The sequence below is a fragment of the Aulonocara stuartgranti genome (genome assembly GCF_965226115.1).
Source record: "Aulonocara stuartgranti genome assembly, chromosome: 1".
In the NCBI taxonomy this organism is placed as follows: Eukaryota; Metazoa; Chordata; class Actinopteri; order Cichliformes; family Cichlidae; genus Aulonocara; species Aulonocara stuartgranti.
Genome location: NC_138939.1, coordinates 33539548 through 33556775, shown reverse-complemented (window position 1 = coordinate 33556775; position 17228 = coordinate 33539548). Strand labels below are relative to the sequence as shown.

At 39.4% G+C, this 17228-nt stretch overlaps 1 protein-coding gene across 2 annotated transcripts in view; it reads right to left on the bottom strand.

Annotated features, from left to right (window-relative positions):
• LOC309708086 (uncharacterized protein) overlaps positions 1 to 7474 on the bottom strand; it is a 78180-nt gene extending 70706 nt beyond the window's left edge. The window contains exons 1-2 of one of the 2 annotated variants that reach the window (XM_082535838.1): positions 6242 to 7474; positions 3503 to 3618 (exon numbers count right to left, since the gene is read on the bottom strand). In XM_082535838.1, the coding sequence (XP_082391964.1) occupies positions 3503 to 3514 (12 nt within the window). In that variant the 5' untranslated portion in view covers positions 3515 to 3618; positions 6242 to 7474. Of the gene's footprint in view, positions 1 to 3502; positions 5491 to 6241 lie in introns of those variants that run through there. The other variant, XM_082535837.1, reaches the window with a different exon arrangement.
• Between the last annotated feature and the right edge of the window lie 9754 nt (positions 7475 to 17228).

Sequence of the window (17228 nt, the reverse complement as noted above, 5' to 3'; positions counted from 1 at the left end):
TTGTAAGTATTGCCCCAAACCTCTGCACAGTAATTCAAATACAGTGCAATCAGGGAACAATAGAGAATGTGGAGTGATTTGTGGTCCAGAATGTGTTTTACTTTACTCAAGATTGAGACACTTCTTGAAATTTTGTTATGTATATGATTTATATGAGACTTCCAGTTTAATTTATCATCTATAATCACACCAAGAAACTTATGTTCAAGTACTCTTTCAATTTCCACACCATCTACATGAATCTGCACTTGTGCATTTCTAAGGGAATTCCCAAATAAGATAATTTTAGTTTTACTTAGATTTAGCGATAGTTTGTTCCTGTTAAACCATTTTTTAATTTTGCACATTTCTGAAGTAATTGTATCCAGCAGCTCCTTTAGATTCCCCCCAGAACAAAAAATATTTGTGTCATCTGCAAATAATACTAATTTTAATATATCAGATGCCTTACAAATATCATTTATATAAATAATAAATAATTTTGGACCCAGTACAGAGCCTTGTGGAACACCACAAGCAATGTCCAAGCATGATGAGGAATGGACACCCAGCTTCACAAATTGTTTCCGGTCACTTAAATAATTTTTCACCCATTGCAGTACAACCCCCCTAATCCCATACCGTTCCAGTTTATTAATTAATATGTCATGATTGATTGTGTCGAATGCTTTCTTGAGATCCAGAAATACTCCAGCTGCATACTGTTTCTGATCTATAGCATTCGTAATCTCCTCAATTGATTCGATTAATGCCAGAGATGTTGATCTTTTTGATCTGAATCCATATTGACTGTCAGAGAGTAATTTATATTTATCTAAGAATTTGTCTAATCGTTTATTAAACAGGTTTTCTAGGATTTTGGAGAATTGTGGTAGTAAAGAAACAGGCCTGTAATTTGTGAAGTGGCGTCTATCCCCGGTTTTATACAGCGGCACAACTTTAGCTATTTTCATTTTGTTTGGCACTTTTCCCGTCTGAAATGATAAGTTGCAAATATATGTTAGAGGTCCTACAATTCCTTCAATGACCTTCTTGACGATTTTCATGTCAATATCATTACAATCAGTGGATGTTTTATATTTACACATGTGTACAATGTCAATTATTTCTTTTTCCTCCACTGATGTGAGGAACATTGAGTTAGGGTTCCTATCAATCAGGTTTTCACTACATTCTACTGATGGCAGTGACTCAGGAATTTGTTCTGCCAGTTTTGGTCCAATATTTACAAAATAATGATTAAAGCTGTTGACCTTATCAGCAGTGTTTTCCATAATATTGCCATTATCGATAAAGTATTGTGGATAACTTTGTTGTCCAGAATTATTTTTAATGATACCGTTTAAAACATCCCATATTCCTTTCATATTATGTTTATTGTTGTTCAATATTTTACTATAATACTCCTTTCTACATACACGTATAATATTGGTCAACTTATTTTTGTATTTTTTATATTTATTTTCAGCTTCTTTTGTTCTTTGTTTTAGGTATTCCCTATAGAGTGTATTTTTCTTTTTACATGCATTTTGTAAACCCTTAGTGAGCCATGGTCTATCTGAATATTTGTGCTTTCTGTTGTATTTTATTGTTGGACAGTTTTTATCGTACAACTGCATGAATATTCTTAAAAATATGCCATATGCAATATCAATATCAGCTTCTTTGTACACCTTGTCCCAGTCCTGATTTAATAGATCGTTCTTAAATGCAGTCATAGTTTCTTCTGTCCTTACACGTCTGTATCTCAGTTGTTCTTCATGCTGATTTTTCTTATAATTAGTGTCATAAACTGCAAAAACTGGTAGGTGATCACTGATGTCATTAATTAATATTCCGCTCACAATGTTGTTTTCCATATTGTTAGTGAAAATATTGTCAAGTAAGGTGGCACAATGTGGTGTAATTCTGCTAGGCCTGGTTATTTTAGGATGTAAACTCAAACTGTACATAGTGTTTAGGAATTCGTCGGTCATTTTATGCTTTTTTGGATTCAACAGGTCAATATTAAAATCACCACAGATAAACATAACTTTTTGATTTGTTTTAGAGAATATTTCCTCTATGAAGTCATTAAATACTTGAATACTAGAGCCAGGTGTTCTATATATACAGCTAATTATTACATTTTTTTCTTTTTCCTTATAAATTTCAATTGTTATACATTCTAGTAAATTATCAATTACAGTTGTCATACTTTCTACCACCTTGTAGTTTAGGTTTTTATCCACATACACAGCTACTCCCCCTCCACTCTTGTTCCTTCTATTTACAAAATTCACTTCATATCCCTCCAGTCCAAAGTCCATTCCTTTCTCCGCATTGATCCATGTTTCAGAAATGGCAATAATTCCAAATGGATTTGTCAACTCATTTAGATATTCCTTTATATTGTTGAAGTTGGCATACAGACTTCTGCTATTAAAATGGATTATTGATAATTTATTTTCCGTGTTGATGGTGTGCTTAAACTGTTCATCAGTGAAGTAGCAGCAGTTACAGCTGATGTTGTAGAAGAAATTATTTTCCGGGTCTATATCCTTTTCTAAGTCTAGAACATTATGGTCTGTGTATCGAAATGTTCTCAGTTCCAGATTATCATAAAGAGAATTCCAATGAGTCATGTTGATATTGTTGCCGGATGCAGATGAAGTTCTTTTGGACTGTGCCATGTGTTGTGTTGTGTGTCACGTCACATGTGTATTCATACCTCCAGAGTAAGTTGACCTCAGTATTTGTCCAGCTCTTCCATATTTCTGATGACCAACACTTTGGCTTGTTCCGGTGTTCCATTGAGTTTAATGAATACTTTGCAGTTGGTGGTCCATGTATTTTGAATTTTTCCCTGTTTCTTCAAGTAACGTGCTTTCCTGGCAATGTCCGCATTTCTTTTTATCAGATGTTCGTTCATGAAGACATCGGATCCTTTCAGTTTCCTTCCTTGTTTTAACAGTGCTGTTTTCTGTTTGCAAATCTCACAATGATGGCTGGTTTGTTACTGTCATTTTTTCGGGGTAGAGGGTGGCAAGCCTCAATGTTGTTATAATCCACTTCCACACCTTTGGACCGTAGAAAGGTAACCACTTGATGCTCCGTGGAGTTGACATCTTCCTCTCCTGGCCCTCCTACATTGTCAGTGGCGACCGCCCGGGCGTATGACCGGGGTTTGATGCGAAGCCCCGTGATGATAACATCGTTCATCCGGGTGTACTGCTCCAAATCCGCCACTCTGTTCTCCAGGTACGCCAGCCGCCGATCCTTCTCGGCGTTCTGGATGCGGAGAGCCTTAACTTCCTCGACCAGGTCCAGGATGGCTTTCTGCTGCAGTTTGACAGTAGAGATCTCCTCTGTCATAAACTCCAGCGACTTCTTAATATCGTCTCCTTCCTCGGCTGACAGAACTTTTTTCGGGCCCATGCTGAGAGACGCTGAGAGACGCTCTCGTAGCTTTGCCGTGACGCATGTTTTAGAACACTGACGAACCAAAGCACCACATGGCAACCTTCAGGGTCATACGTCACATGAAAACCAAAATAATTCCAAACGCCAGATCTGAATGAGGGTGGGGAGGTCCACTTCTGTCTCGCTAGCTTGCCCTGCGCCTCTCGCTAGCTTGCCCTGCGCAAGAAAAATCTATTACTTGATAACTTAGAGTACGGCTAACTCTTTTCTGTCAGCTCCAGCTGTGAGAAGAAGTGCTGTCACTTCAACAATTTTTCACCCCAAGAGAATCTCCGCAGCCAAAGAAGGAAGATGTACAGTGAATCATGTCCAACACATGAAATCTGTCTCGCTGTCCCTGAGGAGAGCTTAGACAAGATGAAGGGAAATATGTGAAGCAAACTGCACACTACTGTGGCAGTTTGAAAGACGGCGCACATCTGACAGCAGGTCAGAATAATTCATGTTTTATCATGGCGAGACAAAGGGAGAATAACAGATGAGACCATTGGCTACTCTCCACAAAGTTTTTACAATATTCTTGTTTCTCTCTGAGATTATCAAGACAAACAACTGTCTTAGTTCTCGACTGGAATTTCATGCCAAGTAATTTAAATTTGCAAGGACCCAGTGGGGCAAGTAAAATGTAGATTTTAAGAGCCAGAGCTACATTTTTTCTGTTCATTTAGCACTGAGTAAAAAAAGTCAAAGATTTTGTCGCTCTAATCAGAATGCAAAAGTTCAAGATAAAATATATATCTTTTAAGCTGGAGGCGGGCAGGGCTAAAACTGAATCAAGCTGTAAGTCAAGACAACTAGATGAGAGATAACTGAATTTTGGAGGTTATTTACGTCACAGCTTCATAATGTACATATTAACATTTAAGGGACATAAGCTATAGCTGATTTATTTGTGCAGCGATTTTGTTTGACAATATATTCTGTAACGTTAAGTTTACACATTTGGAAAGAGTGGCAGCACTCGGGCCCACACAAACAGTTCACAGGAACACAAATCATTCATTTTTACAGTCTGTTTTCACCATCATCTACTAGCAAGTTCTAACACTGAGATGATGGCAAGATGGATGGTGACAAATTCACCGTCTCGGGAATGTTGCTGATTTGTATATTGCCAGTGTTGTGATAAAATTATTGTAATTTCGAAGCTTATGTCTTCTATGTTGTGAGATGCGATCATTCATGTGCTATGTGCTGAGGTGGGGATTTTTTATGTTCTCAAACTGAGCTCCCTGTTGGAGCTCAGTCTGGGGGGAGTTGTTTTTTTCTCCTCGTATTTCCTCCTGTTGTGCATTTTCTATGGTTTCGGTTCGGGTCGCTGCTAGTGTGGTCAACCGGCCAGTGCTACCTAGCCTGTCCTGTCTCCCCAATGTGAGGTTTGTGTATTGTATGTATGGTCGGCAAGGTATCATCTATCTTAATTGCCCCTTGGGGATAAATAACGTTTTTTTTACTTGACTTTGAAAAGAATGGAGCGTGCATTTGTTCAGACGTGGGTTGTTTGCTGTGCTGTTGCTTAGTCTCACCTCCAGGAGTCAAGATATTTCTGCTGCCATTTTACGTGAAAGGCAGATAGGTGCGTGACAGACAGTCAAGGATTATGTGAAAAGTCTTTAACTCTACTGTTTTTGTTCATTCAAAACAGACTCATTTTGAGTAACAGCCTGTAATAAAAGAGGCAACCAGCTGGCAAAGAGAATGGAAAAGCCAGATATTTCCTGCAAAGGGGGGGGAGGGGGGGGGGGAACACGACCAAAAATGAAAGCAACTGTAATATTGTAAATTCTGCTGCAGGTTAGAAACAATGTCAGTGCAAAAAAAAAAATCAAACAAACAAAAAAAATAAAGGATGCATCATTAGTTGTCAGCTGTATATGATGCATGTGGATTCAGGTGAGCTCAGACTGTTATGAAATATGTAAACCATGGAAATGACGACCATGTCGAGGAAGAACAAAGAAAAATGTCGGGACTCTGAACTAAACTAAACTTTAAAGGAGGAGGATGATAGAGGAGAAGCTAAGCCATGGCCTGCAGCCAACCTTACTGTCTTTAAAGATGAAGGTGACGTTGCCCTTCGGTCTGAGACCCAGATGAAAGAAGCATTCGGGCGCCGAGAAAGCTCAGTTGGGAAAAATATCCTCTTCACGTTAACTGTCACAGCTATCACAGCTGTCAGTTGTCATAATTATCACAGAGGCCTTGAACCAGTTGCCATAAGTTGATATGAGGTTTTCTATGTCAGACATATTCAATATGAGGCCTATGCTACGAGGGTTGAGTAGGTAGATATGTATTTTAAAAATTTAATTATTATTAAAATTATTTCTTTAAAAAACACTCAGAGCTGTAGTTTTATACCGTAGCCGACATCTTCCCCATGTGTTTAAAAATGTTTTATTATGTTATTTATATAATGGCAACAAAGTTGAGGGTAATATTAGTGGTTAAGCTAAGTTACAGCTAGCCATAGTCCTCCACGCCTTAGAGCACTTTTAGCTAGTTGCTAGTAAGAAAGCAGCTGTTGGGTCATACGTCTTTGCCATTATATATATTTTTTTCATTTATTCTTTAATAAAAATAAACCCCTTTTAGATAACAGAGTAAACATTATGGACAACAATAAATGATTAAGTAATCACGGTCAGATATTTTGCTAGCAACAACATTAGCAATCCATCTAGCCATTCTCTGGTAGGTTACCAAGGGGACACTCTAAGCAGCTCTGTGAGCAAATCTGTGAGAATGTTTTGCCCATTAAAACATTTTTTAGACTCACCTATTTTTAATGCAGCTACTCACACCGCCTAGGTGAAGTCGCTGACAAATGGCATTTCGAACCAAGCATGGATATTGAAGGAAAGATGACAAGCATTCTGCCACAGCTGTCACACTGTCTTCGTTGCTCAGCTGTAGGCAGAGACCAAGCTATCATCACCACCGATGATCGTTCACGTGGAATTTTGGTTTAAGACAAGTTGATGTTTACTCCGCACGTATTTGAGGCAATCAGAGCAGTACTTGAAGGAAATATCTCTTATCTCAAAATAGCAGCTGTGCTGGAAGTTGTCTAGACATTCCTGAGAAGATGACCTTGGACTTTTATGGACCTGTTATCAGAGCCTGTAATCAGGACTTTTAATTTAGGGTTTTGATTTTGCATCTTCTACTTAGGGCTTAGGGGTTAATTGGCATGGAAAGTTTAATGCTGAGAAAAGAAACTCACTTTTACAAACCTGAATACTGGGAATAAAAGCTAAACACACTGCCAGCATCAGGCTCTTGTTTTCATATAAAACAATGGCCAGTTGTACACTCCTAGCATCCAGTGATGCCTTAATGCACTGATTGTAACCTGGATGTATTGTTTTAGCATAACCATAGAAAAAATGCATAATTGTTGGCCCCATTTGCCAGAGCCACGGGAGTAACAAAACGTTTTTATAAAATATGCAGTCAAACCCCAGGTGCTACAGTTACATGGTGTGTGTATAAAATGGAACCACAACTGTATACAAAGCCAATGAGACACACCTGAAGATCCACTGAGCACTCAAACAGCCCAACTGGATGTCTAAAGATACTTAGCTGAAGGGCTGACATGGAAAGAAATATAAGTGACAAAACGTGGACAGACAGCTATAAAGAGTGGAGATGAAGGTGGAGGCAGAGGACAAAGAGGCTGCTACTTGTAGCAGTACAGTATTAGTACAAGACACGAAGAAAGGGATCACAAGACAAACTAAAAGTTAAAGAAATTCCATTGTTTCTCATCATTTTGCAGTCTTATGTTCCTTGATGTTTGCCCGGGCTGTTGATATGGAGCTCAGTAGATGATAATCTAGTTTTCATCTGCAGAACTGAAAGTAATCAAAATGACCTAAGAACAAAGGAAAATGCTCAGAGAATGCATATAAATATATTCTCAATCTTCTTGTGTTCCTTGATCCTGACGTTTCTATCACTTGGTAGCTCATGTTTTGTCCGTTTATGCCTAATCCTTGTTCCAGTAGCTCACTTATTGTCAGATTGGACCCCACCTGGAGTTTAGATGCCAGTGGTGGCAGAGATGAAGCAGGTGGAGACTTGGACAAGGACCTCGCTCTGGCCAGAATGAGATGGAGATGGAGAAGAGGTGGGTTTGGACGAATGACAGAAGAGCTAATATTTAAAGCACACAGGACAGAGGCTGACTGGCTCGCAGAGGGCTGGCAAGAAAGTGATAACGACAGAATAGAGTTTGACAGAGCATTGTCCTCAGACTTCTTAGGCTCATTTTTAAGGATAACATGGGTTAAACATGTCTATGGATCAAATCCTTATGAAATTATACAAAATTTTGAAATGTATGCCTTTTAGACAATCCTGTTAATAAACGCCAGCATCCCTCAACAAAACAACATGAAACAACACATGAGGGTCACTTCCTGTCTCAGTAATTTCACTCTGACTTAATAAGGAGACATACAAAAAAAGAAATGGCGTTCTTCTGTTAAGCCATAGTCTTTCTTTCACTTACTTCATAAAATGGTCAATTTATTCACCTTATTTGCCTGTTTTCTTGTTTAACATCGCAGCCATGCACAGAACCAGGTCCAAAAAGAAATTGTACTCCCACTCTGGTGTGGAAGCATTCAAACAGCCTGCACAGATCCCTGCTCCAAACACGATCCAGCTCCTTCAGGATGAACTAGAACGCCAACTGTGAGGCTGGCTTTAATGTGCAACATCACTGTCCACCCTAACTAATGCTTCTGGGACCGACTGGGAGTAAATCCCTACCGCCAAGATCAAAAATCCTTCAGAAAGCCTTTTCAGAGGAATGCAGGCTGTTGTGGCAGGATAGGGATGCTTCCTCGCTGTGTTTGAAAAGTACATCCACCACACAGGCACAGTCATTTTGTACTATTTAGCGTACTTAATATTGTCACTGGAAAAACAATGGCGAGTCATTCCACCAGTCATATGCCATTGTATATGCATTTGCACAATCGCAGTACAATAAATAAATAAATCATCAGAAAGAAGGCCGCACAATGCGCTATACAGCATCTGAGTGAATTGCGTGTATCGGCTTTCGCCATGTTTCCCTCCGTCAGAGCAGTTCAATTCTTCTGTAAAGGTCTGGCATCTCAAGCTGGAGAGCTCATTCTTATTGACAGTCAGGGCAGCTTCATTTGAGCACATCTCACTGCCAAGCTCAGCAGTTCAGCCCAGATGGCATCAAATATACTGCTTAAAGTCATCATTCACTTTAATGTTGTAGCTGCCTGGCTGGGGGAAGGCTCCTTCTCTCTGGCTTATTCTGGACACTAAAAAAGTTACCTGTGTTTCCCCACTGACTCACAACAAACTGCTCTGTATTCTCAACCAAGGCCGAAGGACAGGAACACTCACCTCCAAACCGAACAAAGAACAGTCGACTTTCTAGGAGGCAATTCTGCATGTTTGCCCGATATATGGTCAGCAGAAATAACCAGTTGCCCACTGAAAGCTGTCGTGCCCCCTTTGGAGATACACAATGGTTGTTGTTTTTTTTTAGAGAAAGGTCTTCCCAACTTTTTGTCTTGTTCAAATACAGTACTTAGTCCATCTTTATTCTCTAGTAGTTAAAGACTTCAGCTTGTATGAAAAAAGAAAAAAAATCCACAACCTTGGATCTAATTCTTAGAAAAACACTTTTCCATTCTTTCAAAATACTTCAGCTTGTTTTGACCTTGAACTTCATGGCAGCTCTTTTGTTCACGGAAAAATGTGGCGTGCACTTTCTTACAATGCCTTGTAAGACGCACTGCAGCCTCATGAAGGTGTGATATTAGCAGCGTGTGTGACTCAGAGAGATAATCCTCTCTCTGAAGTGATGATTCATCTGGATGTGGGGGGCTTAAAGAAAGAGGGGGAGAGAGAGAGAGAGTGCTGGAGTGTCCCCGCAGGGTTTAAAAAGAAGATGTAGGAAAAGAGACCAAACACACCTGCAGTTTGACTTCACTTCCTTCTAATCACTCAGCGTCTGCACCTGGAAACTCAGAATGAAAGAACGCAATTGAACCAAGAGATTGAAAACTAAAATGAAATCCTTTGTGTAATATGCATTTCACACTGGCAAATTTTAGGAATCTCAATATCCTTGCCTGTTTTTCACCTGGCCTCTTCGACAGCTCTGTGATCGCTACGTCATGAAAACTCGTAAGGCTGACCAGCTCTTGCCTATCCCAGACTGAGAGCTATCTTCCCAAACAAATCCATTTTTAAACAGAAGAAAAAAGATATATAATGTATTTAAATGGATATTGTGGCTGGTAATTTCAGCCTGCCTCTTTAAATTATCACTGCAGTGGGCAAATCTATTTTAATTCCCCGTGTCTATGACCTTCCCTCCATAAGATCTCCAATCCAATCTACTTAAAAGCTCTAAAGAAACAGACAATACAGTGGTCCAATGAAAATGCTAAGGTGGGTCACCTGCATTATCGGACTGTGATTATAATAATTTAGAGTATATATCATGTCTGAGGGTGGATTCCAAAAAGATTAATACCCTCTAATTACAAGTAGTGAAAGTAATGAAACCATCACCTGGCTTTATAGTTCATTCAGCTCCATAGAGTACTGCAGGCTCTTTCAGTTTATTGTTTATATTGTTATTTACTGCTTTGGTTTACCTAGTTCCAGTTCCAGCATAATTACCCACTCAAACCTAAGGCAAAACAGCAACATAAGCAACTAGCTAGTGAGTAAAGAGGAGCGTTAACTGAAATTAGAAGAAAACTGCTCTGAAAATAAGACAAAATGTTAAATACAACCATTTCATATTAATGATGATTTGGTTTAGTATTTGAGGGATGTGGTAGTGACGGGATGTCAAACTCAGTTTACATACAACGGGCTACATGCAACGCACTTTGGTCTATGAGCAGGCCGGATCAGTAAAAATCCAATTTCTGTCAATGTGAAGAAGTTTATCTGCACATTTAATCCCTGCAATAGATCAGTGGGAGAAACCAAGTGCAATTTCAACAGAATGTGGCGTCTCAGTTTTACTACATAAGAAAGAAACTGTGTTTTATTTAATGAGCATGACTCTTTGGGCTTAAATTATATTAAAAAAACACCCCTGTGTTAAGATAAGATAAGATAAGATAACCTTTATTAGTCCCACACGTGGGAAATTTGTTTTGTCACAGCAGGAAGTGGACAGTGCAAAAGTTATGACGCAAAAATTAGAATACAATAAGAATAAATACAGTACACAACTGTACAGAATAGAATAAAATAATATACTATATACAGTAGAATAAAATAGAATAAAAATATACAATAAGATAAAAATAGAATACGAATGCTATATACAACTGAGTAAAGATACAACGATGCCAGAAAAGATTATTGCACTTAGTGTTATTGCACATGTGTGGATGTGTGTGTTTGTTCAGTTAAAGTCTTTGTTGTGGAGTCTGACAGCAGTGGGGAGGAAAGACCTGCGAAATCTCTCCGTCCCACACCGTGGGTGCCGCAGTCTCCCACTGAAGGAGCTGCTCAGTGCTGTCACAGTCTGCTGCATGGGGTGGGAGACGTTATCAGCCATATTACCTTGGGTGATAGAAATAATGGCATGTTTACAGGTTCATTACCTTCTGTTGGCTTCTCCCTCACTTGCAAGAGATCATCACAGCTAATCAGTGTGTATATTCTAATCTGGACGATTCTTACTCGGTTGCCCTTCCTGAACACTCCCAGGGATTCACGTCTCCTCCTGGTCTCAAACTGGCTATCTTTTGCATGGACACAGAATGGAATAGAGCCCTGTGTTTACAGCTTCAGTGAGGCCCACAAATGAAGATTGTCACTCGTCATTTTTTGTTCAGACAATAAACTAACCTTGCTATAGGAGGCCAGTATTGTCAGGTGATGTAATGAATCTGTGATTAATTGTCAGTATAAGAGGTAGTCAGTGTTACTAGGGGTGGGTTTTTATAATCGATTTATCGATTAAAATCGATTCTGGCTTGGATAACGTAAAATCGATTCATTAAAATCCTGAATCGATTTTTTAATATAAATTTATTTTGCCCGAAATGCCAGAATCTCAGGTGAAATCTCACAAAATTTCAACAACCACCAAACAGCTAAGACAATAAATGAGAGCAGGAACACGGATTCTGCACAAACACTTAAACACACAGCACAACCCGCGGATCAGAATCAGTTAGATGTCGCCTTTCTCACGGTCGGGGCTGAAAGCCGACAGCTCGCTGATTCTGATCTGTCGGCGTGTCCGCGCTTTGTGTTCACGCCCTTTATGCCTGATTCTAAAGCTGTTAGTTTTATCTCTCTCCAAACAATATTGACCGAACCAGCAGCAAAAGAAGATCCAAACTACGCTTCACATAAACATCGTCATGGATTCACTCTTACTTTTACTGTTTTGCTTCGACCACAATGCACAGCTCTCTCTCTCTCTCCCTCTCTCTCCCTCTCTCTCCCTCTCTCTCTGTACTTCAAGAACAGTTTCCCATCTAAAAATCTATTTTCTGCATTATTCGCTTGCTTGTTACGCACAAGTCTACCGTTGTTTACAGCGCTGTCAGCCGACGTTTTTTTTTTTAATATATATACTTCTGAAAAGAAAACCTAATTTCTGCCATACAATACTGAACAAATTTAAACTTTTTAAATTATGCAAAACGCTTAGCCATGTCTCTAATAAAACCGCTGTAACTTCAGAGGTAATGTTCATGTGTTGATTAATGGTTTTCTTTCATTTTTGATGTACTGCAGAATATTTTTATAAAATGTTTTTCTGTGTTTTATCCTCAGCTACTTTGACACAAAGGCATCTGCTGTGATGCTCACGCCTTTGATAAAGTCTTGCGTGTGTCAGCTTCCTTTTTATAGATACAAAAATATGTAAATGTACTGATCTTAATTATAATATTTCTGACTGTCACAATTTCCCAGATTCAAATTGAATTGAATCGAATCGAATTAAATCGAATCGTGGATCGAATCGATTCGGGACCTTGTGAATCGGAATTGAATCGATTCTAGAAATCAGTGACGATACCCAGCCCCAAGTGTTACACTCTTATATCTCCACCACAGAGGTTATGATTTTGGTAACATTTGCAAGCATGTGTGTCATTCTGTCTGTAAACACGACAGTCTGTAGAATGAATTCTGATAAAAACTTTGTAATGGTGTATGGACTCATGTTAACGATCCATTAAAGTTTGGCTTACATCCACAAACGTCTTCAAGGTCAGCTCAAAGATGTATTGGACCAAAATTGACAGCAGGCCTTAGACCTTGATTCTCACACCTGTGTATGTATTGTCAACATGTAGAAAGATGTGTAAAGATTTCAAGTATCATGTCACATCTGACCTCTGACCTCTCCTTCAAGGTCAATACATTGATCTAAAAGTCAAAGTGATAATATTTCTATACAGAGCTATTTAAAACCATGCTTCTTACTGCCATTGTTTGTACTGAAAACAACGATATATGGGGATTCTAAATATCGCATTACTTTAGACCTCTGACCTCTTCTTCAAGGTCAAATACACAGCAAATCCAGCATGTCCAAATTAACACTGTCGGATTTGATTTCAACACTATTAAAGTGTCTATATGGGTCCACACCAGAGAGTGTTAATTTAACTCTTTTTGGAGAGTTGGTACGTTAACTCTGATTTAGTGTTAAACACCAAATCTGTCTGGAGTTGATAATTTAACACTTGGTGTTAAGAGTTTATATATTAACTCTCAAAGAGTATTTTAGTTTAACTACGTAAGAGTTATCTTCTAATTCATTCTAAAAAGCGGGAATTTTACTGTTCTGAACTTCTAGAAATTTCTTTTGGAAATAAACATTTACTAAAAAGATGCAATGGTTTTTGAAAAACATTTATTCTGAACTGTGCACCACAATTTCAAAACATTTTCTGAAAGATGTAACAGTATACATGTTCTCACTTTCATTAGAATTTTGTTTATCAAAAGGTCTGACATGGTAAATGCAAATAACAGCATTCTCATCACTTATTTCTTCAATACAATATGCATGTCCTTCATTCATCCCTTTGTGGAACTTCAACGCACTTCTGCTCTCCCCCATATTCCATCTTCACAAGCATATCCTGTGTGGAGATCGAATAAAAATTAGTTGACACTAATTAATGGCACAAATAATCCAGTAAACAATTGCAGCACAGTAAAAAAAAAAAAAAAGGAATCCTCTTTGAGCCATTACTTGTGTAAAGTATTTTCCCAAAAGACAAGGACACAGGCAACAGGTAATACTGAACTAAATGTAAAACCTCAACCTTTTTAATTTTTACCTAAACCGTGTGCACAAAACTCTGGAGGGATCTATGCTAACGTAGAATCCAGTCAGGACGTCAGCTACTGCTGTTTGCTCGTTGTTGTTTTTTTTTATGGGAGATCGTTTTCAGGCTTCAAGTAGCACCATTACACCAACATTTCACATTCTAGACATTGTTTTAGGTGTATTTGACCAAAAGTTTGACTGAAAATTCACATGCAAGCTTTTTTTCAAGGCTGTGGTATTTGCCCGCAAACAATACCTTTCAGCTAGCTAAAACAGAATATTATGCTATCAGCGAGCAACATGGCTAATGCCTTTCACACAGCTTTGTCTCAACTCCAAAGAGCCACAGAAGTAAAAGCTAATAACAATTGAAACAATCTTTGAAAAAAATGACTTACCAAGCATGGCAAACAACTCAAATATGTAGAGCAAAATGTTCTGAAACGGCTTCACTTCAGCTTCGATTGGAGCCGTGCTGGGGGCGGAGTCTGTGAATTTACTCTGTTGGTGTCATAGCCCCTCTAGGAGTTCAGAGTTAAGAGGTCAAGAGTTAATGTTTCCATTTTAACACCTCCAGATTTGACATAGAAACACTCATTTTTAACACTCGATTTTAACTACTATCATTTTACACCTCAGAGTTACATTAAAAGAATGTGACTCTGCTTAGAGTAAAATTAACTCTACTTTTGCAAGGAGACTATTAACACCAAAAAATTTAACACTTTTGAATTTGCTGTGTAGGGTCAAACCTTCCTCTTATCTTTAAAAATATAATGAAAATTTGGCTGTCTTTGTTTGTATTGGGAGCATTTAGGCAATGGTACCTGTATATAGGCAGCACGGTGGTTAGCACTGTTGCCGCACAGCAAGAAGGTTTGCATGGAGTTTGCATGTTCTCCCCGTGTTTGCGTAGGTTCCCTCCGGGTACTCTGGCGTCCTCCCACCGTCCAAAGACATGCAGTTTGTGGGGATAGGTTAATTGATTGATTAATCCAAATTGCCCATAGGTGTGAATGCGGGAGTGAATGTGAGCGCGAATGGTTGTCTGTCCCTGTGTGTTGGCCCTGCGACAGACTGCCGACCTGTCCAGGGTGTACCCTGCCTCTCGCCCTATGACAGCCGCAACCCTGAAAAGGATAATCGGAAATGAATGGATGGATGGGTACCTATATATGGTGATTCTAAATGTATGAGTGCTTCTTGGTTAAATGGTAAATAGTCTCATTCACCTGATCACACAGCGCCTTTATCTATGCGTACGTGCATTCTAACATTTCAACCTACATTCAAACTCAGTATCTTGCTCAAAGATAATTCAGCACATAGTCCAGAGGAATCAGTGATCGACCCACCAACCTTCTGATGAGTAGATGAATCAGAGTCATAGCGCTTTCTCTGAACCTTTCCCATAACCTTGCCTCACTCTATAGAGGCTCTCTGATGCATACCGTGCAGCTCAAGAGACCGATGACTGAATGATATACATCTAACTGAGCCACCTTCATTGGTGGGGTTTTTTTTCGTGATACAGTTCTGTTGCACATTGCCAAGAGGGGAATTTAATGTGTTTTTATTGTAAATAAACTGTGGACAGTACACATAGGTGACAAACTAAAAGGAAAGCCTGAACCTGCAGTGAGTGAATCTGATGACTCTGTTACGCTGTGAGGAGCATTTCACTAACATGATTATGGTCCACTTGGCCTGTAGAGTGAAGGGTCATTTTAAATCAACACAAGTTCTTCGGAGTCACCGTTATCACATAATAATAGATTTCAGTCCCAGTGACACTGCCTGCATCCATGGGGCAAAAAGGAAACCGTGAAACTCATATGAAACCTGCCACAGTGGCCTGATCTCAACACAGTTGAACACCTATGTAAGATTTTAACTGTTTCAGAGAGCACATTGTCACCATTATCAAAACACCAAAGTGGTAACATCTTTTGAAGTACCAACACACTTTCACAGTAAAGCAGAGTTCGTTAGCCCACAACCTTGATCCTGACTGCAAAGTCTTTGTTTGAGTCAGACGTGCCTGGCTGGATGTTTCCCAGGTCACCAGCATGGCATGAATGTGCAACCAGACTGAGCTGAGGGCTCCCGCTGCTGCTGTTTGTGCCGGGGACTGACCTTGAGAAACCAAGGACATGAAAAAGCTTAGGACACAGAGCAGGGAGTCAAAGAAGTAAAAAATACCAAGAGACTATGTTAGGATATCAGGTAGGCAGCAGCACAGCAGGACTGTGGTGCTGTGTAACAATAGGTAGTGCAGCGATCTGACCACATGATGCAGTGTGTGTGTGTGTGTGTGTGTGTGTGTGTGTATGTGTGTGTGTGTGTGTGTGTGTGTGTGTGTGTGTGTGTGTGTGTGTGTGTGTGTGTGTGTATGCGTGAATGATTGGCGGAAAAGGTAAGATGGTGCAGGTAGTTGAATAAGTCAGTGAGGGTCAGATTCCCCTGTATAACTTTTCATCCCTTTTCACTGTGAAAGCCTCATTCACAGTCACACAGTTAAATTAAATATTACATGCAAAAAATACAGCATTACACTAATACACACTGCAGGTTTCTTGCTTCATACCATAATCTCATTATCACATTTGAGAGATTTTTTTTTTTGCTGAAGTCACTGACCTACGAAAGTATACAATTCGTTTGGACACTGTTGTTGTGACACTGATTTAGACAAGTTGCTTAATAAATTGTTGCATTTCTTGTTAGCTTAAGCAAAAGAGAGAGCAAGGGAAGCTAGTTGAAGTAAAGTCACCAAACAATGGACCGACCCATCGGTTGTATTGACTTTAATTATAGCGTCTTTGATATAGCTTCATTGCTCTGGCATTTTGTTGTTGTTGAACTGTCTTTTTTTTAAAACAAATTACATTACACGTGGTCAAGGACACCTGCTGAGGTTCAAAACCAGCATCAAAATGGGGAGAAAGGGTGATTTCAGAGACTTTGAGTGTTGCACGGTTGTTTCCAGTGGCTCTGTAGCATAGTGGTTTACACATGTACCTCTTAAAGATCCCCAGCTCAATCTTAGGAAGAGGTACAAATCCTTCAGGATTGTGACAGGAATGGTATTCTGTGTAAAACTCTGACAAATCAATCATGCAGACTGACTGTGAATCACTCCTTGTGAGTAAGGGAGCAGCCAAATGGACTGGTTTGAGTATTTCAGAGATTGCTGATCTACTGGGATTTCCCCACTAAGCCATCCCCGGGGTTTTCAGAGAACGGTCTGAAAAAGAAAAACTGTCCAGTAAGTGTGCTCAACACATCAAACATCGAAGCAGACGGGCTAATGTGGCAAAAGACTACCCCTGCCCAACAAATGGACTTAACCAGATGCCACTTCTGTCACCTAAGAACTGAGTCTACAATTTGCGTGGGCTCACCAAAATCAGACAATAAGAGACTGGAAAATTGT